General features: G+C 41.7%; 1 protein-coding gene across 2 annotated transcripts in view; it reads right to left on the reverse strand.

Moving 5' to 3' along the window:
- The window catches only part of HCN1 (hyperpolarization activated cyclic nucleotide gated potassium channel 1), a 216,653-nt gene that overhangs the window by 171,673 nt on the left and 19,875 nt on the right, over positions 1–25,105 (reverse strand). For both annotated transcript variants that reach the window (XM_048503377.1, XM_048503378.1), the window contains exon 2: positions 13,328–13,751. In XM_048503377.1, coding sequence (XP_048359334.1) covers positions 13,328–13,751 — 424 coding nt within the window. The remainder of the gene's footprint in view (positions 1–13,327; positions 13,752–25,105) is intronic.

Consider the following 25,105-nt stretch of genomic DNA (forward strand, 5'->3'; position numbering starts at 1 on the left):
AATCTCTAAGTAGATGGTAAAGCATGACCGGGGTGGGAGTGGAGAAAGAGGAACATGTGAGTCTAAAGCAGGGGTAGGGAACCTGCGGCTCTCCAGATGTTCAGGAACTACAATTCCCATCAGCCTCTGTCAGCATGGCCAATTGGCCATGCTGGTAGGGGCTGATGGGAATTGTAGTTCCTGAACATCTGGAGAGCCGCAGGTTCCCTACCCCTGGTCTAAAGATTCTCAAGACTGCTTATCGGATCTAAACCAAGCCGCCATATGACAATGCTCTTGTCTTCAAAGCTAATGATGGAAAGCTTGGAGTAAAAACACCAGAAATTCTTTGGTCCATTAGGTTAGATCAATATGTATCCAGTAAATGCAACCTACTATAAGAAATATTATTATTAATGTCAAAGGCTTTCACAGCTAGAATCAGCTGGCTATTATTGGTTTTCTGGGCTTTGTGGCTGTGGTCTGGTAGTTTTTGCTCCTAATTTTTCACTCGCATTTATGGGTGGCATCTTCAGTGGCATGTCATGGTAAGATGTATATGACATGCCTCTGAATATGCCAGCCACAGATGCAGACGAAATATCTTTAGCAAAAATTACCAGACCATGGCCGCACAATCTAGAAAACTCACAACAGCCAGTATTACTGTTAATTTTGCAAAAAACATCAGTCCTGCAACCTTTTCAATACTCCACACGCTACAACAATTAAAGGATATATCTGAATGTTAACTGATTTTCCTGGGAAATTCCATATTTCAAATACCTCGCTACATGATTCTGCTAAACCTTCCGTATTTCTGTATCACGTTGCAAATGATAAGCAATGTCATATGCATGTATACAGGAAAACAGGTACTCTTATCTTTGAACAAGGGATTAATATGAGAGAGGAAGCTGTATGTACTAGTTATTTCCATAAGGTCTGGTGGTATGGCCAAAATATTACCATCTTAACCAAAACACTAAAATATTCAGAATTTCAAAATTCAGGCTGTGTTAGCATATTTGTGAAAACTAAATCCTATATCAGCCAGAAAACACTGTGTCTGTCACAATAAATATTACCATTAGGCAAGTAAAACAAAAAACAGCCAGTGTATGCGCGTGAAGTCAATGTTATCTCGTATTTATTGGGTCTTACTATATTTTCATCACTGGTGTTTTGTGGCAGAATTTTTATGGCAGTGCTATTGAGATGAAGTAGGTTTATTCCCCAACTGCATTTGTTACAGCATTTTGATTGACTATTGTACACACTGTCCGCAGGTAGTAGCAGATGCAATAATCTATTTTTGCAAGTCGACAGCACTACACACACACACACACACACACACACACACACACACACACACACACACACACACAAAGTGTATCATTGAAGTTCATAAGGTAATATTTCCATAAGGTAATGTTCTCTTCATACAGTGTTTTACTTCAGATGACTGGAAATAAGCCACTTGCTTATATGATTTCTTTCACTGCACGAGCAGATGTATTCTTCTGCCTTACATTTATAATATTATTGATGGGGGAGATCTGGGTCCAAACGATGTTTTCCAATCATCTATCCTTCCCTGTGATTCCTTTTTATAAACATCAATGGCAAAATGAACCCTCCATGTTCTGCTGCAGTTTATGTTTGAATTCCAGATCTTGGAAATGAACAACAGTGGAAAACATTTGAGAGGTCCCAAAAGCACCTACCTAGCTACTATTGGAAACAGAATGTTAGACTAGATGGACCTTAATCTTATCCTGCAAGGTAGTTTTAGACATTGATACTCCATAAGTCCATCAGTCAAGACTCCAGTGATATTTGTCCTTCAAATGATTAGCTTTATACTGTCCCTTTAGAACAGCCAACACAGTACAAATAAAATGTCTTGCAGATGCTTTAAAAAGAACCATTTTGGCTTTTTTGTCTGCATAGAGCACAGAAAAAAATGTTGCAAGGGAAAACAGTTATTTTGCTTCTCCACCCCCCTTCTCACTTTTGGTTTATTATTATTATTATTATTATTATTATTATTATTATTATTATTATTATTATTATTATTATTATTATTATTATTATTATTATTATTATTATTATTATTGTTTTTGTTGTTGTTGTTGTTGTTGTTATTGTTGCTGCTGCTGCTGCTGCTGCTGTTGCTGTTGTAGTAGATTTCACAGCTGCCAGATATTTAGCTGGTTGTTGGCCTTCATTACAATTCGAGCCCCACCCAGAAGCCTAGGAAGTTGTAATGTATCGGCGTAGTATTCGTGCGGATCCCAGCAGGGCTGCCTTCTGAATTTGACAGATGTTAATTTTGTCAATTCGAAGATGTTTCAAGTGCTGCCCTAGTGTTTTTGGGATGGCGCCCAGCGTGCCGATTACCACTGGGACGACCTCAGCTGGTTTGTGCCATAAACGCTGAAGCTCGATTTTCAAATTGCGGTATCTAGTGACCTTCTCGTGTTCTTTTTCAATGACCCTGCTGTCACCGGGGACTGCTATGTCGATGATGGTCACTTTCTTGTCCTCGATCATGGGGATGTCTGGTGTATTATGTTTCAACACTTTGTACGTTTGGATTCGAAAGTCCCACAGGATCTTGACCTTCTCATTTTCATTACTTTCTCTGGACAATGTTCCCACCAGTTCTTACCTGTTCTTATGTTGTAATTCTTGCATAAATTCCAGTGGATCATCTTGGCCACTAAGTTGTGTCTCTGTTTGTACTCAGTCTGGGCAATCTTTTTGCAGCAGCTGAGGACATGATCTATAGCAGTGATTCCCAAACTTATTTGGCCTACCGCCCCTTTTCCAGAAAAAAATATTACTTAGCGCCCCCTGAAAATTATTTTTTTTAAATTTTAATAGCAATTAAACAGAAAGATATATGTATTAATGTTTCTACCTTTGGCCATCAGCGCCCCCCTGGATTGCTGCAGTACCCCCCAGGGGGCGGTGGCGCCCACTTTGGGAATCACTGATCTACAGTTTCATCAGCTTCTTTGCACAATCTGCATTTTGCATCATCTGAGGATTTTTCGATTTTGGCCTTGATCGAATTTATTATTATTATTATTATTATTATTATTATTATTATTATTATTATTATTATTATTATTATTATTATTATTATTATTATTATTATTATTATTATTATTATTATTATTATTATTATTATTATTCGATTTAGTAGACCGCCCTACCCCCGAAGGTATGAGCTGCTCACACCCACTATTTTCTGCTGCTTTAGGCTTCCTTGATCCCTTTGCACAAGGCTCCATGGATGTTTGCTCTGCTTGCAGCACATCCACCTGCCATTTCTGTGCGTAAAGCACATGAATAAAATCAGTTTTCCCTGCCGATTCGATGTGTAACCTCAGCTTGTGGGTTCTGTGGGGCAGAACTTGGAAGGAGTTTGCAACAGCTAGATTTCAAACAAAATGGTTTACTTTCTTTAACATATGACACTTATCAAACATTAACTTTTAACTTAACACTACAAGGTCCTGTTCAAGTTTCATTCCAAGACCTTCCAATTACAGTCTGATAATGCCAAGTCCATTCTTCCTGCTGATGGTTGGCTCATGAAGACTCCAGAGGCTTGGTGAACTGGATTTGAGATGATGAAGGTCCCCAAAAGAACTCTCACCAATTACATACACAAAAACCCTGAAACAATAAATTCTAACATTTACAATATAGCAAAAATAAACAACTCCCTTCCCACTAGTTCCCAACAACATTGCAGTTACCTTAAACAAGGTGTTAAGGGCTTATAAAAATCAATCAATGTCCCAGCCTGGTAGCCTTACTTCCTCCAACCTCATGCAGCCTGCCCTTTTGCTTCGTTTCAGACTCCACCCCTTTGTAGGTCATCCCATTCTTACATAGGGGTTACACACGCACATGTCGTTTTCCCTTTTTTGGGTTTTTTTTGGTGTGTTCTGTTTTTAAGGAGGTTTCTTTGAAGATGCAAAAACAAGATATGAGCATCAGCTGCAATTTTCATACCATGTCTTCGTAGCTTCAAAAAGACTTCAGGGGGAAAATGACATATTTGGAATTGGCAGTGAGAACTAACTTTATCCCAGTTCTTCACAAATGGAAATGGTGGGCGGGTGAGCTGAAAGCAGAGAAAATGTCCAAGGGGACCTTCTTCAAATAGCAGGCAGACAGGAAAGCCTGAAGCAGCACTGAATGACAGGCACAAGCTGAAAGTGAGAGCTGTAAGAAGTCAAGCAGGAAAAATAAAATGTTTCCTGCTCTCTGCACAGCAAGCAGGAAATGTTTTCAAAGCAACTTCAGGAAAAAAAGTTGCTAGTTTAGCGTTTTTGGAAAAGTCTGTTTTGAGCAAAAATAAAACATCTCCCAAATGGGTTTTTTTTGGGGGGGGGGGAACTGTGTGGAATTCTACCCCAGAACACTTTTTAAAAACATCCTGAAGACGTTTTATTTGTGTTGTGTGGAATGGTTATTACAGCAAAGGACATTCTTCAGGAGACTTGACAATTTCTGGTTCCATCAGACCACAAAAGGGTTTGTAATGGAAGCACAACTTTGTCTTCTGAAATATTACTTCTATTAGGCAAGTCATATTTATTTTGCAAACAGAATACCAGTAAGATACTGTTGAAATTGCTTCAGGAGGATTTGTGCTTTAAAAAGGTTCCAGGAAACTGTCAAGGATCAGGATGAAGGTCTAGACAGAAATCTGGGCAACGATTCACAGAATGTCAGATCTTACACAAATTGCTTGACCTCTCTGTACATTAAGCTTAAGCCAGATGTGGCATTATATAAACAGAGACAGTGAAAGCCAGATGCTCCATTTAACTGAACATGTATCTGTTTCTGGATGCTTAAATTCAACAACAGCAACAACAACAAATTTAAGGAAGCAGTTTGGTTTCAAAGACTGCTGTTCTCAACTGCTTTATTCAAAAGCAGTATCAAAACGCAATCTGCAAAGGATTCTCAGCTTCTATAGTCATTTAAAATGTGACAAATTGTCATTTATGAAACATTGCTTTAGACAAGTGGGTGGAAATAGACCTCTGGAATGAACTAGCTCAGCCAATCGAAGGCCTCCCTAGCAACTAAGAGATACTTTTTTTCCACGTCCCCTGTTCATTTCAGACCACATGCAATTATTCCTCAGAAGTATTGTGCTTATTATGAAGTGATAAGAAGTAAACACTGCAACTTTCTCCACATCTTTTTCGGGAAAAAGAAGACAGCACAGTTGTGGGTGCTCTGACAGAAGCCGGATGTGCATGCCTCCATTTATCAAAGAGGATCCGATTCTCAGTGCTGGTTTCGTTAAAACCATTATCTGTTGCAATGTTAAACGAAGCACTTTGATAAAAGAGCATTTATAGTGCTCCAACAGCTATCAGCAGCACTTTCGCTTTTGTGCATTTGCACCCACCATTTTGTAGGCTCTGCGTTACTGCAGGTAACAAAATGGCAAGGGCAACTTTACAAAAGTGAAAGTGCTGCTGATAGCTGTCTGGAGCACTATAATGCTCTTTTATCAAAGTGCTTCATTTAACATTGCAACAGATAATGGTTCTGATGAAGCCAGTTCTTAAAGACGATTCTCACACCCTAAAAGAGAGTCAGATGGTTGGGGAGGGTAAGCACTAAGACCCGGCAAACCTTTCTCCACAAAAAAGCTCCAGGAAGATGTGGCATATTGATTCCATCTCCTGTCATCTTTTTTCCTGGAAAAGGCATAGACCTGTGCAGCTTTCTTGCACTTTGATACAAAGTATGCTGAAGTTTGCTGTGAGTCTTGCCCTTCCTCCTTCATTGGAATTCCTTCACCCTGCTCTTACATGAGCAACAAAATGGCACTCTGGCTGTGAATGAACCACAGGACATATTTCAGTACTAAAGACTAAACCAACTGAACTTGTTGACTTTGTCATGTAACAAAGGTCTCCATAACTCTGTTCATGCTGATCGTGGTGGGTTTTCCGGGCTGTGTGGCCGTGGTCTGGTAGATCTTGTTCCTAACGTTTCGCCTGCATCTGTGGCTGGCATCTTCGGAGGTGTATCACAGAGAGAAGTCTGTTACACACTCTGTTCATGCTATTTGCAGATCTTCTTTACCTCCACTGTCATACCTCATCCCTAATGGGCAATTTATAGTAAATTCTAAAGAATGTTACTCCAGTCTAATCCCATTCATTCCACTGGGCTTAGACTGAAGTAACTCCGCACAGAATTGCAAGAGAACTGGTATAAAATAATAATGCAGTTAAGAATTGTACAGATCATAATGTGCTAGAAAAATAGAACTAGCATTATACAAGAATACTGCTAAAGTAACAAAAATAACTAATTCAGATATTTGGAAGGATAATTAGAAGGAAGTCTGAGAATAATCAGTGCCTGTATTGAATTTGTCTTAACTTATTAAATTATGAACAACTCACAAAAATAAGAAAGGTCATTCAGAGTGTAAGCATTACACTTGGCATTAAAAACTGCCATTTCAATTTCCAAGTAAACGGGCTTTTGAAGAGCATGATGATTTCTTGTGCACCTTTAGGTACTGATCCAGATTTGATTCAGACTGATTAGGTTTTATTTTTAGCTACACTCTTTAGCTACCAATTGACAACAAATGATGTGTGATCTGTAATGTCAAACAGAAATTTAGAGGAAAGGTGCATTCCATATCAGATAAACCAAACTACCCTGCTGGAAATCATTAAAAGAACAGTTAGATTTATACCCCATCTTCCTCTCCTGTAAGGAATCTCAAGGCAGCTAACAAACTCCTTCCCTTCCTCTCCTCACAACAGACACCTTGAGAGGCAGGTGGTACTGAGAGAGGCAGGTGAAGAACTGTGACTACCCTATGGTGACCCAGCAGGCTTCATACAGAGCAGTGGGAAAACAAATCCAATTCATCAGATTAGCGTCCCCCGCTCCTGTTGAGAGTGGGGAATCAAACCCAGTTATCCTGATTAGAGTCCACCGCTCTTAACCACTCCACCATGCTGGCTCTCCTATAAGTAGGATACAACACAAAAAAGAACTGAAGAAAATCCACATAATTCATTATAGATATTCATGTTTAGCTATTAAAAAGGTATTTTAAATTACTCATTTAAAAGCAAGAATTGGTACTGAGACCAGAGGTATTCAAATCCGTTCATAAATTAAATATGAATTCGGAATTGGGGGTGTGCAGCGTAGTGGCCAGATTTGCAAATGTTGCTCAATTATTCAGGATGGTGAAAACTAAGGCAAATTGAGAAGTGCTCCAGGAGAATCTCTGGAAACTGTGTTAGTGGGTAAATTAAATTCAGCATTGGTAAGTGTAAGGTGATGAACAGCGGAACAAAAAAAAAACCCCTAACTTTAAATATATGCTGATGGAACTGGCTAAGACTGAGAGCCAAACTAGATGATACATCTGCTCCCAGTCAGGTACAAGTTCCCTGACCTGACCTGAATGCAGATGTTTCAGCAGGCAACTAAGTTTCTTAAAAATGCCTATGCCTAGTTTGGCTCAGATAGGTAGTATAGGATGTGAAGGGGCTTAGATTTCCCTTCTGCATAGTTTTCCCAAGCTGAAATAGCTGTGGAGGCATTACAGTATTTACTCTATCTGAACCAAGAAAAAAGGTAGAATGTGAATATGTTAATAAATAAATTGTGTGGCTGCACATACACTAACTGCATCACGCAGGCCAAACATGGATCCCCATGGTGTTATGGCTCCCAAAGAAAGCACAGGAAGAAAAAGCAAAAACACTTCCACCTTCCTGTTCCACACTCTTGAAGTGAATCAGGATCTCACATATTGGTGAATGTTAGGCCCCTTCCGCACACGCAAAATAATGCGTTTTCAAACCATTTTCACAACTGTTTGCAAGTGGGTTTTGCTATTCCGCACAGCTTTAAAGAGCACTGAAAGCAGTTTGAAAGTGCAGTATTCTGCATGTGCGGAATGAGCCTTAGTTCCCTTAGGTAATGTCTGACATGCAAGTCAGGTTGGGAAACACCAATCCTACTCATGGCAGATATATTGTCTAGTTTTGCTCTAAGACATTATGATATCTGGGGTCTGTAATGGTTTGATCGATGAAAATATCAATTCAGTTTGTTGCAGCAGAGCCATGACAGAGTATATACTTTTAAAGTATATTTTTATTTATTTATTTATTTATTTCTTAAATTTATATACCGCCCAATCCCCGAAGGGCTCCGTATAAGATCTTTAGTACAACTGATGCAATCGCCAACTGATGCCTTTCTTTTGTAATGGTACTAGCACAGTGAAGACAAGATAGACTTTTAAAAGTTTCCTGTAACTTGACTCAGGCCAGAAAATGAAAGATTGCAGTCTTCTGGAATGGTATGTTCATGGGAAATAACATTGGTCTGTCATAGTTTTCTCATACCTTATAGGTAGACCCCAAAAATCAATGTGGGTGTTTCAATTACCAATGTTCAGAATCTGATCCATAATCTGTATACTGTATATACTACTAAATTAGAACATACTGTTGTGCAAGACTTGATCATAGTTTAACCATCTCAGTAGCGTTCCAGTAGAAGCTTTTCACATCAAGAGCTGGGCAGCTAATCTGCCTGCCTACTCATGAAGACAAATTAATCTGTGGACGACATATCTCCCAGGTTTAAATTAAAGAGGAATGTGAAGAATAGTGCAAAGGGAAGCCAGTGAAATGTTGGGGTTGTAGGGCTAGTAAAACCCACCTCGGCCATACAAAACAAGGAGGGGAGAGTCTTGAACTTATTCTGCCCTCCTAGGAAGGCATGTGAGATAAAACTGAGGTGAACATGAAGCTTCTAATTACAAGCAGGTACTGTAGAACTTTGTTATGGGTCATTAATTGCTGCCTTGTGACTATATGAATATATTCTTGGTGAAACTGGTAAGGATAAATTCCCTCCAGAGAGAGCAACAAAGAAACTCAGTGAAGAAGTCTGTTTTGGTTTCTGAGGCAGCAGTGAAGATCTCCTGAATTCTAGCTGCACTCTACCTGGGTTGTATAGAAGTAATAGGCTTGGTGAAAGTATTTGCTTGTAGTTTGGAGGGGGCTTGTAAGAGTAGTGTTTTATAGGAGAAAGGAGTTCCATAAATAAAATAGATTATTTTGACAAATGTAACCTTAGCCCTCTTATTTTCATATTTGCTGCTATGCTCTGTCTCCCCAAAAGAAAAAAAAATTGTAACCTCATTTGCCACATTCTGGACCTTCTTTGTTTTTGAATGCTCAGTTTGAGTCCTACTGCCTACCTAGTCTGGGGGAGGGCGGTATAAAAATGCAACAATAAATAAATAAATAAAATAGTTCTGTTAGGTAGGCATCAGGACTCAAAAGGAACATTCTAAAACAAAGACGGTCTGGCATGTGGTGAATGAAGTTGCAATTTTGTTTTTTTTCCAATATTCTTTTATGAATTTGTTCATCTAAAACAGAGGTCTGCAACCTGCGGCTCTCCAGATGTTCATGGACTACAAATTCCATCAGCCCCTGCCAGCATTGCCTATTGGCCATGTTGGCAGGGGCTGATGGGAATTGTAGTCCATAAACACCTGGAGAGCCACAGGTTGCAGACCCCTGATCTAAAGTATTACAGAATGTTATACATCTTGTCTTGCTTCTGAATAGCAGAACTTTATTGCCTCTTTGAATTCAGAAAAAAATTACCAAATCTATTTTTTAAGGTGATTAAAATACCATGGGGTGATTTTTTTTCTTCTCATCACTTGGTGCTTACTGGGAATTTTTCTGAAGTACCCACCAATTATAAACACCCTGAATATATCTACTTAGTTTGACAGATTATATACCCCCATTGCCCCATGTTGCTTTATCATCCCATGGCAGGAAATGGGGGTCCAGGACTGGAGGTCTCCCTCTATAGGAAGACACCTAGTCTCCCTGTATTCACTGCAGCTTGTTCAGTAAATTGAGACAGTAGTCCTTTCCAGATGTTGTAAGCACATAACAAAAATGAGACAGAGGGAGAGAGAAATTTTCATCCTGAACCTACGCCTCTTCACTAGAATGTAATGTATAACACACTCTTGGCACATGAGCATGTACTCATTTAGAGGTAAGTCTGTATATGAGGAATGCTGAAAAAAGCTGGGCTCCCAATCAAAATAGATATACAGGATCTACAAGGAGTGAGAATAGACAGAGTTTGCCACAACAGGCCCATGTCTCTTCCATGCTGATTCCTTGAAAATTCTCAGAATTTCTGAAAATGTCTTGTTTTATACATGAATGTGGAAGCCTCATCAATCATGACAACCAGTAGGTGGCCTCTGGCACGTCAATGTTGTTCAGTATGACATACCTCACAGGATTTTGGTACAAATAAAGAGAGAATCCTTCATGTGACATCCTAAGTTTGTTGACAGAAAACATGAATACAAATAGGATAAATGAAAGTCAGCTGAAATCCAAAGCACGTATTTCTATTTCAAATCTTATGCAAGTTTATTCAGAATTAAGATTCAGTATATTCAGCAAGGTTTGCCTCCAAGTAACTGTGATTAGGCTTGTAGACCTGCATTATGCCAAAATGTTTTAGATTACCTAGGCGTTCCATGACCAAAGCAGCGATGCGATGACGTGCATAGGTCTTGTATATCTGAAAAGTTCCACACAGACAGAGCTGTTGAACTGCGAAATCGCAGCCCGCCCAGAAATGTGAAGCGGTTAGCACTGAAGGCGCTTCGCGGGCGGCGTCACCAGCGATGTTAGCCTGCGCAACGGCGTGCAGGCCGACGTCGTACCCAGCAACGGTCGCGATGGACAGCGTGACTGCCCACAGTGTCCCTGCCATCCCCCCATCTGTCGGTGCCTCCCCTCAGCTACTGTCGGTCCCAGTGGGTCTGGGAAAGGTGCTTGGCCATGCAGGGGAAGCACCGAGACCGGCGATATTGTGTGGGGGAAAGGTGACCCAACTTGGCGTCTGGCGGTCATACCATTTTGAAACTGACTCGCGCCGCGTACGCCTGAGGGGTCTGCGGCGTCGATCGTCTGGGGGGGAAAAGAGTGGTTTAAAGCGTTTTCTGAATGCGGCGTCTTCGGCGCCGGTTTAAGCGTTCAGCTGACGGTATGATCGCCTCCGCCCGCTTCTTGTGCGCGAGCAGCTCTACATGGCGGTTCTTTACCGTTCCACGGCGTCATATTTTAAACCCACGATGCGGAAGCGACCTAATTAATTTCTTCTTCTTTGAAGACCAGATACCGTGTCAAATACGGTGTTTGTGAAAATCACCTCAGTCTCAAAAGTACCTTAACTGGAAAGGAGGAGAAAGCTAGTATTTTCTCTACAGACTATATTCCTTGCCGAGGTTCAATACAGGTATAAAAACGGTGCATTGAAATAGTACATACATATGAGATTTATGCAGAAAGAAGATCTGCATCTAGGTCACATCTGTGAATCGGGGGACGTCCTCCCTCATTTTGAGTCCTTCACAAAATTTGTCTACTGTCATTAGTGAGCGTGCAAAAAAATGCAGCTTTTATTTCATCAGACCGCATACACTTCTAACTTGTGGTTTTCCTCCTTCAATGACTTTTATATCAGAAGAAGTACTTCACTTTCCTGCTCAACATTCCACTCCACTTTCCTGCTCAGTATTTCAAAGGTACGAGAAGTCAACCATGCCAGCACTAGATTCACCACCCATTAGCAACTCAGTTTGCCAAAATTAAGAAGCTAAGGTTTGCCTCAAGTCAATGTTCCTAAAACTTCTCTTATTGGATTATGATCAGGCTGGGAAAATGAGTAGGAAAAAACCTGAAGGAGAGCATTTTCCTCCAGTATAGTGTTGTTCTTGTAACATGTATATTCCACCAACACAGAAATGAAGTTCAAACTGATTGAAATGATAACAGCCTACAAGACAGATCAGTTGTAAGGAGTAAAAGTAAAGTATCCCCTTCGGTTATGTTCAACCCTGGGGTACCAGTGCAAGCAGTGATTTCATAGGCAAGCTGTTTTTGTGGGGTAGTTTGCCATTGCTTTCCCCGGCTATTTTCTACCCCCTAGCTATGTGCTAGGTACTCATTTACTGACCAAGGAATGAATGAATGGATGGATGGATGGATGGATGGATGGATGGATGGATGGATGGATGGATGGATGGATGGATGGATGGATGGATGGATGGATGGATGGATGGATGGATGGATGGATGGATGGATGGATGGATGGATGGATGGATGGATGGATGGATGGATGGATGGATGGATGGATGGATGGATGAATGGATGGATGGATGAGTTGACCATGAGCCAGCTGCCAGAATATCTGACCCACAGAACTCCTGACCATGTGAGTGGCAGTGCAAGCACTAAACCACTACACCACGCAGTTCTTCTGTAAGGAGTACAACATGATAATCCATGTAAAATGCTTTGGACTCTGAAAGTGTTATACAAATATAGAACTAATTTGAGGAAATCAAATGATGTTATCAAAATGATACCATAAGAAATAACTGTTGTTGCAAATAGTCTCCTTTCTTTTTGAGATACATTTTTCATTTTATTTACACAGTCCCTTCTCAGTACCCAACCACATTTCTGGGTATCTTTTCCTGACTGTCAAAAGCTATAGTTTATTCTGTTTTTACTGTAATTGATTCTGAGGGACTCCTTTAAATTATGATTTTAAAAAGAAGAGGAGTTTGAATTTCTACCACCCCATTTTCTTCTGTAAGGAGACACACTTCCTTTCCTTTCCCCACAACAGATCCCTTGTGAGGTAGGTGGGGCTGAGAGAGTTCCAAAGAACTGTGGCTAGCCCAAGGTCACCCAGCAGGAATGTAGGATTGGGGAATCAAACCTTGTTTTCCAGATTAGAATCCCCCCGCTTTTAACCACTACACCATGCTGGCTCTCTCCACTTCAAAGGCCTAAATTATATAAAAAGTAATGTGTCTTGTTTTAATGCCTAATTAACATTCAGTACTCTTTTATGAATTCTGAACTAGCCAAAATAAACTGGTTTATATGATAAGAATTCATATGTTTAATACTTTATGTCACTTTAACCTTTCAGGAAGAAGTTGTCCGTCTTCACAGTACAAATAATTTTATGCTAAATTTCTGTTGAGGTTTAAATAGACTCACTGAGATTCATCATAAGAACTGCATAATAAGCCATTTGACAAAAGGTGCTACTCACATTCCTACAAACAATACTGATTCCTAAATGAGTCTGCACTAAGAAATCTCAGTTGGCTGCAAGATCTCAATATATTGCCAGCACTTAAAAATATCAGACAGACGAATACAAAGGAGAATCTTACCTCTTCCCACTGGTGTATATATCTTATTAATCTTGAGAGTCGTAATAAACGCAACAGACTTAGGATTTTTGTGAACCTCACAATGCGAAGTGCTCTAGCTGTCTTGTATACTTCAGAATCCATTCCTTTCTCTACAATAAGAAAGATATAATCCACTGGTATCGATGAGATAAAGTCAACCACGAACCAGCTTTTTAAATAATTCATCTTGATGACTTTTGGGTCCAGTATAATCTCAGAACTATCTTCATTAACAGTCCCAGTTCTAAAGTTCATGATTAAATCAAACAAAAACACAGTATCTGATGCTACATTGAAAATAATCCATGGTGTTGTTGTCTGCTCCGTGAAGAATGTGATCCCAACAGGTATGATGACAAGATTTCCAACCATCATTATAAGCATTATTAAGTCCCAATAGAACCTAAGAGAAATAGAAAATACAATAATTGAACAATCCATAAAGTAAAAGTTGGTCTGAAAATTATTTTAATTTTGCTTTATTTAAAAGCTTCTAATATTATAAGGAATTTGATTGTAATATAGAGAGAAAACCACAAAAGAATTTTGGAAAAAGTACCATTATAACATATTCCTCTTATCATTTTAACATCTCTTTCCCAGCATGCAATGATAAAAGGTTCTTTTATCCAGTGTAAATGATCTATGGCTTATACTTAACTCTCCGTCAATTCTAGCTAATTCTAGAAGCTAATTTAACAAATCCATAGGCTCCTCAAGATTTGTTGACACAGAAAGTTCACACAGACAGTTAAATCTGGGTATCTTACATCTATCAGTTAACAATTATACTTCAAATCTATGGAAACCCCTATGGAAACCCCTTAATACAGATGTAACTTTGTACAGCCTCACAGACCAGAGGCAACATGGAAGAGTATCAGTCTCTGAGCACCACTTTCTAGAACCTGCTGTCCAAGAAGGATGCCTTAGTAGGCAATCCAGAAGAATACCACAGTAAATAGTACTGAGCATAATGATGACTTCACACTTTCAGACAAAAACTTGACTTTGGCAGGCACACTGGTCTAAAACACATACCTATGTTTTATAAACAGTAATGTGCACGTGGTTGGATAATGGGACTGTGCCTGCATGTAAAGATGTGGGTTGTTAACCATCCACAGTTTTACAGGATGCACCAAGACAGCTGTTTGGGTGGTGAAAAAAGGAACCACCCAAAAGCCATTGGACTTGTTTGGACAAAATCAATGGCATGGGTGGTAGGAGAATGGGGGAAGACTGAGTATAAAAGCTGGCTAGATCCAACAAGATCCTGGGTGAAGAACACACACACTTACTACTAGTGTACCTGAAGAAATCATCCACTCCAAATGGCTCTGTAACATCAAGAATCACCAGCATGCATGGGCTAAGGTAAAATCTGTTGTTCAATTTAAATTATTGAATGGAAATATTTATGAAGTATTTTGATGTGTAATTGTTTTAACAATAGGTTTTTTCAACACACAAGCACACACACACACACACACACACACACACACACCCCGAGCCACTTTCTGGTACTTGCAGAAGATGAAAGAGTAACCAACCATCAAGGAAACTGTAATATTTTTTACAGTCTAGGTCCGTGGTGGCGAACCTTTGGCACTCCAGATGTTATGGACTACAATTCCCATCAGCCCCTGCCAGCATAGCCAATTGGGCATGCTGGCAGGGGCTGATGGGAATTGTAGTCCATAGCATCTGGAGTGCCAAAGGTTCGCCACCACTGGTCTAGGTAAATAAAAAGGCAGTCATGCAGGCAGACTCTAGGCAGGCTCTTGTGGGTTTTCTGGGCTGTGTGGCCATTGTCTGGCAATTTTTGCTCCTAACATTTCACCCACATTTTCGGATGGCATCTTGAGAGGCATGTCAGAGAGTCAGCATGGTGTAGTGGTTAAGAGCAGGTGGACTCTAAACTGGAGAACTGGGTTTGATTCCCCACTCCTCCACATAAGCAGCAGACTCTTATCTGGTAAACTGGATTTGTTTCCCCACTCCTCCAGATGAACCCTGCAGGGTGACCTTGGGCTAGTCGTAGTTGTCTTAGAACTCTCTCAGCCCCACCTGCCTCACTGTCTGCAGTAGGGAAAGAAAGGGAAGGAGTTCATAAGCTACTTTGAGTCTCTTTATAGGAGAGAAAGGCAGGGAATAAATCCAAACTCTTTTTCCTCTTCTACCATGACCACACAGCCTAGAAAATCCTCAACAGTTAGCTGCTACCAGCTGTGAAACCCTTTTACAATACAGAAACACTAGGCAGTTTGGCAAGTCCTGAAATCTACAGGAGTCCATCTTGACCCAAGGTCCATTATAATATAGCTTCTTATTAAAAATTATTAAAAATCAAAGATATGAATCAAATTCTCAGCCTATGACATTCCGCTCCCACTGTTGTATGAAATGTATCACACACTCACAACATACCCAGACATGAACCATTTTTCTTCTTGATCATGGACGGCTCATGGTGGCAAAAGCAGAGAAACCCAGAATTATATAAACTTGTTCAAGTTCTGCCATTCCTTAATGATTGGCATATGGAATAAATTCAGTGTGCTAAAAGAATGAGTTTGTCATTCCATGGTATATCTGAAAGGATGTGTGGCATTTGGTAGATTTTCCCCAGCCCTCCTGTCAAAACCTATCAATTTGTTTACATAAAAATGAACTGGCGCCTGCTGTTAATCATGAATACTTTGGCAGCCCAATGAAATTGACTCTTGGACTTCCTCCAAATGCATATTCTAAATGAAGCTGAATATGTCTGGGGAGGAATGGACAATATACAGACTACTCCCATTTTACATGGCTTCCAAAGTAAAGTCGCTTCCGGCTCTCCAGTCTGCAGCCTGTATGATACAGGTAATATGTTTCTCATCCATTGGAGAAGTGGAGTGCTTATGCTCTGTGGAAACCTATTACTCATAATTGATATAGGCACTATGAATTTGGCAAGGGAGAAAGAGAGAGCAACCATGAAGCATAGCAAAACTGGCTCAGATGCTGAAGCATAGAATGTTGCATACATGATAGCTTTGCAAATATGCTATGATCTCTCACTACAACAAAGCCATCAGTGCCATTGCCACAGAAAACAGAGTTCACACTAAAACTAGGGTAGTTTCTCCACTTACCATCGACCACTCTTTGCCGTGCGCTACTATGAGCGCACGTCATTTCTGGTGCGCTCCCGGGCTTCCCCACGACCCCGCGCTCTGCGTGAGGTCATCAAAAGGCACCGTTTTGAGGAGTGCCAGGAATGACGAGCTGAGGGGGCGTGAGAGCGGCAGCGTCGGGGTGGCTGTGTTGTCGCCACCCCTGTAGTGGGGAGTGCTGCGAGACCCAGCGCTACTTGGCGAGAGTAGCGTGCAGCAGATGGTAAGTGGGGAAACGACATAGGATCAATTTACTAAGTGAGCTGAATTGTTCATCTCTGCACCAGGTATATTAGTCACTAGAAGTGTAACTGGGAGAGTGGGGGAGGGTGGAAGCTTCAGGCACAACTCATGTAGGCCACATGGGGGGCACATTCAGCCCACCCGCCCCTCCCTCCCCTCATCCTCCCCTCACCTCTGGCTCCTTCCTAAAGCAGTATCACTCCAGTTTTGTTTGAGGCATCCTTCTTCCCCATCTCCCAACCTACCCGCAGCTACCAGCAATGACTTCCCTGCATGGGTCTGAATGGCTGCTGCCGCAGGTCTCCAGTCTGGACGCCCCTCCATGAAGCTCAACATGTGTTTCTGCCACCATATGGTGTGGTGCCACAGTTGTGTGGCTGTGCATGGGCATGTGGATACATGTCCCTACAGTGCATGCAATCTATGGTGTATGGCCATTTACATGAATAGCACAAAAATCTTTTTTTTTTTTGCAGTCTGTTGATATATTCTCTCCTGCCTTTTACTCAGTTGAACAAAGACTTGGAGGAAGTGGGGGTGGGGGAGGGTGGCAGAGGGGAAGACTGCAGCTTTGAACTTGTGGATTTAAAAAAAAATCCCCTGCTATGCAAACTGAACCACTCCCCCTTTCTCCACCTGTATTTATTTTCCTCCTGGCATAAAAAGCGCTGCAACTGAACCTTATTTAAAAGTTATATTATTTCCTGGAAGTCTTATGTCTATACGGTGGTAGAAAGTGTGTGTGGTTTGTTTGTTTTTACAATTTATTCCATGCTGAATGGAGAAAGCACTGGCACTTTGTACAGGCTCAGAATCTCTTGCAGTTTTTGCACACAGGTTCACTTGAGTCCTGACTTGAGAAGAGGTGATGCAAAAGTTGTAGGTAAGTCTGCAGAAAATTTCCAAAAGCAAATTCTTCAACACATGAGGCGGCCTTATACTGAACCAGGCCATTGGTCCCTCAAGAACAGTATTGTCTACTTCACACATGTCAAACTCGCAGCCCTCACAGCTGGCAGGGGGTGATGAGAACTGTAGTCCATAACATCTGGAGGGCCGTGAGTTTGACTGGCAGAAGCTCTCTAGGATCTCATGCAGGTCTTTCCCATTAGCTACTGTGCAGTCCTTTCAACTGGAAATGATAAAGATTAGAACCTGGGATCTTTTGCATGCAGAGCAGCTGCTCTTCCACTGAGCAACAACACCTTCCCAAATCACGTTACACTTTTTATTAGTTCTGCTAATATTCCTTGTGGCTTCCAATGGTAGCAGCATGATTAGAGTCTCTTGTAGTTTTTGATGCCTTTATTTAAGTGCAGCCAAAACATCACAAAACAGACTAAAATTATACAAAATTGGGCGGAGGGCTGTTGACTGATTCCAAGGCCAGCCTGCTTCCCCCCTCCCACTGCTGCCACCATCAGTACAGGACACACCGGACTGAGAGGAACAAGTTAGTACTGCTAACTTAGCAACAACTCTATTTTCCTGTCTCTGTTTTCAGCACAGCAACAGCCACAACAAAGACATGTGAGCGGAAGGTGTTCTTTCTCCCTTCTTGAGACACAAGGAGGATGGACCAGGGTGGGTAGAGGCAGTAATCTATCCTGCCCCTCCCCCCATGATTAAGGGTGGGAAGGCAGAGGCAAAGGGGAATGGCCAAATTAAAGTGATATGATACAAAGAAGAAGGGTGGAGCTAACAGGGAGGGGTCAATCAGAGGAAGAGGAATGACTAGAAGAGTAAAGGGTGGCATTAATTGGGAAAGGCACCCAGACTTACATAAACATGGAGTCATCTGGGATGCTGGCTTATCATCCTGATGTTCCTTCACAATAGGTGTCATGCATTGCTTTCTGTGCTAACTTGGCAACAGCTCTCCCTCATAGCTTCACCCCTCTCCTCTTAAAATGTATCACTTATTTATTTGTTTGTTTGTTGTGTTCTTCTCCCCCCCCCCTTTTTGGTATCAATGAATAGCATCACAACAGCATTTCCCTGGGGAAATAAACCCCTGGTGGCCAGGAAACAATACTTTGAGAAGGGGAGTGAAGACAAACTTTTGTTGTAAATGTAACCTCAGCTTGTGGGTTCTGTGGGGCAGAACTTGGAAGGAGTTTGCAACAACGAAATTTTAAACAGAAAAGTTTACTTTCTTTAACATATGACAATTATCAAACATTAACATTTAACTTAACACTCCAACTCCCGTTCAAGTTTCATTCCAAGTCCTTCTAATTACAGTCTGATAATGCCAAGTCCATTCTTCCTGCTGGTGGTTGACTCATGGAGACTCCAGAGGCTTGATTAACTGGATTCAAGATGATGAAGGTGCCCAGAAAAACTCTCATCACTTACATACACAGAACCCCTTAAACAAGGTGTTAAGGGCTTATAGAAATCAATCCAGGTCCCAGCCTGGTAGCCTTGCTTCCTCCAACCTCATGAGTTCGGCAGCCTTCTGCTTCTTTTCAGACTCCACCCCTTTCTGGGTCATCCCATTCTTAACATAGGGGTTACGTAAACATTGGGATTGAAAATGTCTTCAAAATGGTGTAAGTGCATGCACGAAAAAGGTCCATAACACGTGAAAAGATGTGAAAAGCTCAGGGATCAATCTCTAATTACATAACTAAGAATTTCTCTTATTGAGTAGGTCAGACCAGCCCTGCCTCAAATTAAGCCCTAAGGATAAACTTTGTCCCAAGACCATTAACTCAACTCAAGGTTGCCCACCCTTCAGGGCTCTGAAGTTTCCAAGCTGCACAGCAATCAGTGAGCCATCAAGATGCATAATGAGGTTTAGGAAGCTCAGAACCCTGGTAACGTAATACACTTTGAATTTTTTCCTAATGTGGATTCAAGATTTCTTGGGGCTTAATCATTATGAAGAGCCATAAGACTAAATCAAGCTGCATCACAGAAAAATAAAGATTCATGATGTGGCTAATTAAAAGGAAATGATACTGAGGAAGATGCATTCACTGCAAAGTGAGCAAAAATTGTATTGGTGCGTAATCAGAGGTATTGTCTAAGGTTCAAGCTGGTAGGTGCCAAAAATGAGCAACTTCACTACTATTACTCTTACTGCTTAGCATTTTACACTGTTTTAGAATGTTCAAAATCTATATATTTAAAACGCTAACTGTGTATTTGTTGATGATTGTATACCTCAGTAACTGCTGGGCCAATTCCTCTGAAAATTCCCAGCCACTATAGTCAGCCAGGTGAGAGTGTTTTTAGATGTTCACATACATGAAATTTCACAGGTAAAATGCATTTTTCCTGGCACTCCATGGTGAAGGACATGCAGCTCCCTGTGTGTAACTGTCACCCTTAGAATGTTCATGCAGCTTAGAATGTTCACTCAGATGGCCAGATATGAGCAGTGAAAACAGTACATAGGCAGTAACTCAAGTGGAAGTGAAACACATACACACACATACACACGAGGGAGAGGGAAGGGAGGGAGGGGTGGCATGCAAGGGAAGAGAGGGAGGGAGAGGAAAGGGATGGAGGGGGAGGCATGCAAGGGAGGGGAGGCAGGGGGCCCAGCATCTTGATATGACCCACCCACCCTAGTGGAGGGAAAGGGAAGGGAGGGAGGGGGAGGGGTGGCATGCAAGGGAAGAGAAGTGAGGGAGGGAAGAGAGGGAGGGGTGACATGCAAGGGATGGAAGGGAGGGGCCAGGCACCCTGGATTCCCTGAATACTGTGGTTACAGTTAAGAAAACCAGGCACGCATTACTCAGGAGTAAGTTCGGTACAGCAACCGTGACATACTTTGAATGGCTGTGTCGCGCCCCTCAGAGGGTTTCCTCAGAAGCGACACCCAAACTTACTCCCAGGTAAAGGATCATGATCTAGATGTGTGGAAGGGGTGCCTTTCCATCCCCCCCCCCAAGGAATGCGGGCACACACATCACTGACATCGCACAGTATCAGGCTGCATGTTTGCATAAGCACGTAGTGCTGGCCTCTGCAATTGATTTGCTGCTACTGTTCCTTTCCCATTTCACCACAATAAGCCACAGCAACACGTGGCCGGGCCCCGCTAGTACTTTATAAGTTGTCACAGGAAACCGTACATAAGACATGTTAGATGGACAATCAGCATGACTCCCATTCTGCAGATCTGGACATGGATCCTAAACTGTGTTTCTGCTTGCTCTGTCCTTTCTCTGTTGTGCAGATGGTCATCCGCTGCCCAGCATGGTGATAGGAGCTTTTGTTCATTAAGATCAGGATTTTTTCAATGAGTAGGAAAGCAACAAATGTTGAGAGACTCAGAGATTTCTTAATCAGAGCTTAGAATCTGGCTAGATTTGTGAATTGACAAGCTGTTGCTAAGGCTATCACTCTGCCTTTAATAGCTGCATCCCAGAGAAAAGGTCAATATATTAATGAAGCTGAGCAGACAAGCTACTCTACAGCCATGGTTTGGTGTGCTTTCTGAGTTTGGGCCTTTCCCCACTCTCGTCGTTCCCCTCTATGCCGCGCGCTGCTCTCAGCCCGCAGAATCCCAGGCGCGCGCCCGGCCGTCCCCATGACCCCGCGCTCTGCGCGGGGCCATCAAAAGGTGCCGTTAAGAAGAGCGCCTGGGATGCTGCGTGCTGAGGGGCGCGACAGCAGCAGCTTCGGGGCGGCTGCGCTGTCGCCGCCCCTCTCAGTGGGGAGTGCCGAGGGACCCCGCGCTACTCTCCTGGAGTAGCGCGGGGCTTAAGGTAAGTGGGGAAAGGCCCTTGGACTACAGCGCATGCCTTAGAACCCTGCTGAGTTCACAGCAGAAGCAAAGTTTGGATTAATGACCTCCAAATTTTCAGTAGAATCTCTTACTACATATGATAGCTCACACAATTGGCAGGCAGGTAGAATAAAGTCTACTGAAATGTGTCTCTTCTTCCAAACCCTCTAATAGGGATGCTGCCTCCAGTGGGGACCTGGGGATCTCCTGGAATGACAGCTACTCACCAGACAACAGAGAAAGTGGATTTTCGGAGGATGAACTCTATGGCATTGTGCCCCACTGAGGTTCCCGTCCTCCCCAGACTCCACCCCAAATCTCCATGAGTTTCCCTATCTAGATCTGGCAACCCTACCTTCCCCCACCCCTCACCAGTGGCTGGGGGGATCTGGCAACTCTACATTCTGCTAATCAAAATTCTTCCACCTGACTAGTATTCACTAATTCAGTAAAGATCCCATTTATATTAAGAGGTACAAATGTCTTCATCTTATTGTAAAACCAATTACGTTACATGTTACATACATTAGAACATTTATTTTAATTACTTCTATATGACTTCACAAAATTTGTATTTTTTCTTTCTACTTTAGATTCCCACACCCCCACCCCACCAAAAATTATTTTCCAGTATTATACAGAAAGATTAGTAAAGTTGCCAAGTTTTTCCACTGCCTTAACCTTAAATAATAATTTCTGGTTCCATTTCAGGAAGCTGGAAGTGTTTTTAAACTCAGAGGCAAGCCTTTCTATTTTGTGACTTTTTGATATTAGAAATCTAATGTGAAAGAAGATGTGCCATCATGAAGCAATTTTCTGCTCTTAAAAACTCACTCTGTAGAAGAGTATAGGCCTATTACGGCAATACTATGCAAGGAAAGGAACTGGTAAAATGTCAGAGTTGTTCATGTGTACTGACACTCAAATTATTTCTAGGACTCTGTTGATATTATACTGTTCTTACATACTGATCAAATCATTTCTCATCTGCATGTGGTCTGCACAGAATTCAGAAAGGGAGTATTTTTCATTTCAAAACCTTATCTTCTACTTTTTCTTTCTTTCTTTTTCTCAGTCCACTAGCATTTTTGGTGCTCCTATAATAAAACAGAGTCACACTAGTCCTGAAATGTAGTTCTGTCCCCACTCCATCACACACTGAACATGGCAAATGTCTGGGCACATTTTACCTTGAGTTGCCAAATTATAAATCGTCTTTCACATAAGAAAATATCTGTGGAGAAAATGTCACCAAATACATACCTACCTTTATGTTTGACTGGGTGGAGGGAAATTACCCCTCTGGACAGACTCCAGGCAGAAAGTCTCCAAATGCTGTATGACAGAGATGGTGCTCCCCTCCACCCCCAGGCCGGGTTTAAGTTGTGATGCAAGAAATTCCTTTTAGCTGGATTTCAACCAACAAATGCATGAAGAACAGCGCATACAACCTTTAAATACTCCAATCAACATTCTGGCCATAGCATTCTGAACCAACTGTAGAACTTTTACAGTCTTCAAGGGCAGTCCCATACAGAGCACATTGCAATAATCTAATCTAGATGTTAAGAGGATAACACCACAGTGGCATGAGCTTTCTTGGTAGTCTATTCTCTACCATTTACCAAAGCACATGCATAAGAACACAGTGGGTGGATTCAGAAAGCTGTGGACTGAACAAAGACTCCCAAGATAGATTCCAAAATGGAGTCCGAAACAGACAGCCATTTTTTCCCAAAATCAACTATCTGCCTAAAGTTTCAATTATTCATGAATTGTACGTTAAAGCCCATCAAGTTGAACTCTTCATGTTTTTGGAATGCATCCTTGAGGATATCCAGAATCCACACCTTGCTGAAGATGTCCACACACAAAGTTTCTGGAGCCACAAATTTAAACAATTATATTTTGTAATGGAAAACAGATTTTCAGCTAGATGGATATTCCAAGTGCTCACTACCTGTTTTGTTTCTGTTATGAGTATTTCTGTTTAATGGTATACAGACAATCAAAATAAATCAAAACACGACTGCCTCTTAATCTAATTAATGGAATAGAAGAAAGCACTCAGCATTAGTTCAACCTCTCAAAGTTCAGCTATACAAATACCATCATTGACAGACCGTTTCACTTACAGTTAAGCACGTTTATTTATAAAGATAAATGCTAATCTCATGGCAATATGAAAATGCTTCAAATATTGTTGAAGGCTTTCACAGCTGGAATCACTGGGGTGTTGTGTGGTTTCTGGGCTGCATGGCTGTGTTCTAGTAGCATTTCTCCTAACGTTTCGCCTTCATCTGTGGCTGGCATCCTCAGACGATCATCTGAAGATCCTCAGAAGATGCCAGCCACAGATGCAGGCCAAACATCAGGAGAAAATGCTACTAGAACATGCTTCAAATAATTTGCTTCTTTTTCATCATAGCAATGATTGAACTGAACTTGAGTTGGGAAAGAAGTTTTGTCAAAAAATCCCTCTTCGTCTTGCCATGGATACTCAGGGGAGTCCGGGAGACTGTACCACCAATTAATTCTTGCTTTTGCTTGGGCTTTCTTTGTTTAAGAGGTTGATAGTAACTGTTCCTTACCATAGCAACACAGCACTTGGACCCTTATCAGAGGCCTGACCTTGGAGGAATTGCATGGCCTGAGAAGGCTTTCGCTTTTAGGAAAATCATTAGAGGGAGGGGGTGCAAAGTGAGGAATATGGATTGCTGCTTAGTGTGAACCTGTCAGATCCAGCAAAGAAACTCTGGGGTGTACCCAGTAGTGGAATTCAGCAGGTTTGCGCTATTTCAGCAGACACGGTTGATAAAATGATGCTTGTAAACAACCAGTTGTTAAATTATTTGAATCCCACCACCAGAACTGATTGTTAAATTATTTGAATCCCACCACTGGGTGTACCTGTTCGTTACTCTGATGCAATAAATCAATTTCAGTGACCCCAAGTCTGATTAGAGGGAGAAGAGAGAAGGTTGATGGGCACAACCAGTTAAGAGACTTTCTGTACCATAATATAAAGATTTTGGCACTATATATTAGTTTTAAAAAAGGTTCTTGGAGGGAAGGAAGCTATGAATGATCCATAGTGATCATATGCCACAGAAAGGAATTGAGGTCCTCTATTCCATGCAACAGTCACTGAGAAAAACAAAAATCAAACCACAGTTGGCATTTCTATCAGACCTAGTAAAATTCCATATTTTAAAAAATCAGATAGCCACAAGCTTGGAAGCTGCAAGGACTTGTGTGGGGGGGGGGAGGGGTCGACTATTTCCTCTTTCCTTATTCCTGGTAGCCCTCATATCCTCATTTTTCTCTGCTTCCTTCTCTCCTTCCCATCTACCAACTTACCTTTATCTGCCTTTCTGTCCTCAGTTTTCACTACTTCCCTCCCCCTGGCTAGGCCCACTTGCACACTAGGAAACCTTCATTTCGATCAGGCACTTCACTTTCCCCTCTACCACACTCACCCAAACTTTTGCTTCTTTCCTAGCAGCCCCCATACCCTCACCTTTCCTTGCTTCCCTTTTTCCCTTCCCACTCACTTTTTGTGGTGCCCACCTAGTTCTGGTCCCAAGGCACTAGGATCCAGGCAGAACA

The sequence above is a fragment of the Sphaerodactylus townsendi genome, linkage group LG07 (genome assembly GCF_021028975.2).
Source record: "Sphaerodactylus townsendi isolate TG3544 linkage group LG07, MPM_Stown_v2.3, whole genome shotgun sequence".
NCBI lineage: Eukaryota > Metazoa > Chordata > Lepidosauria > Squamata > Sphaerodactylidae > Sphaerodactylus > Sphaerodactylus townsendi.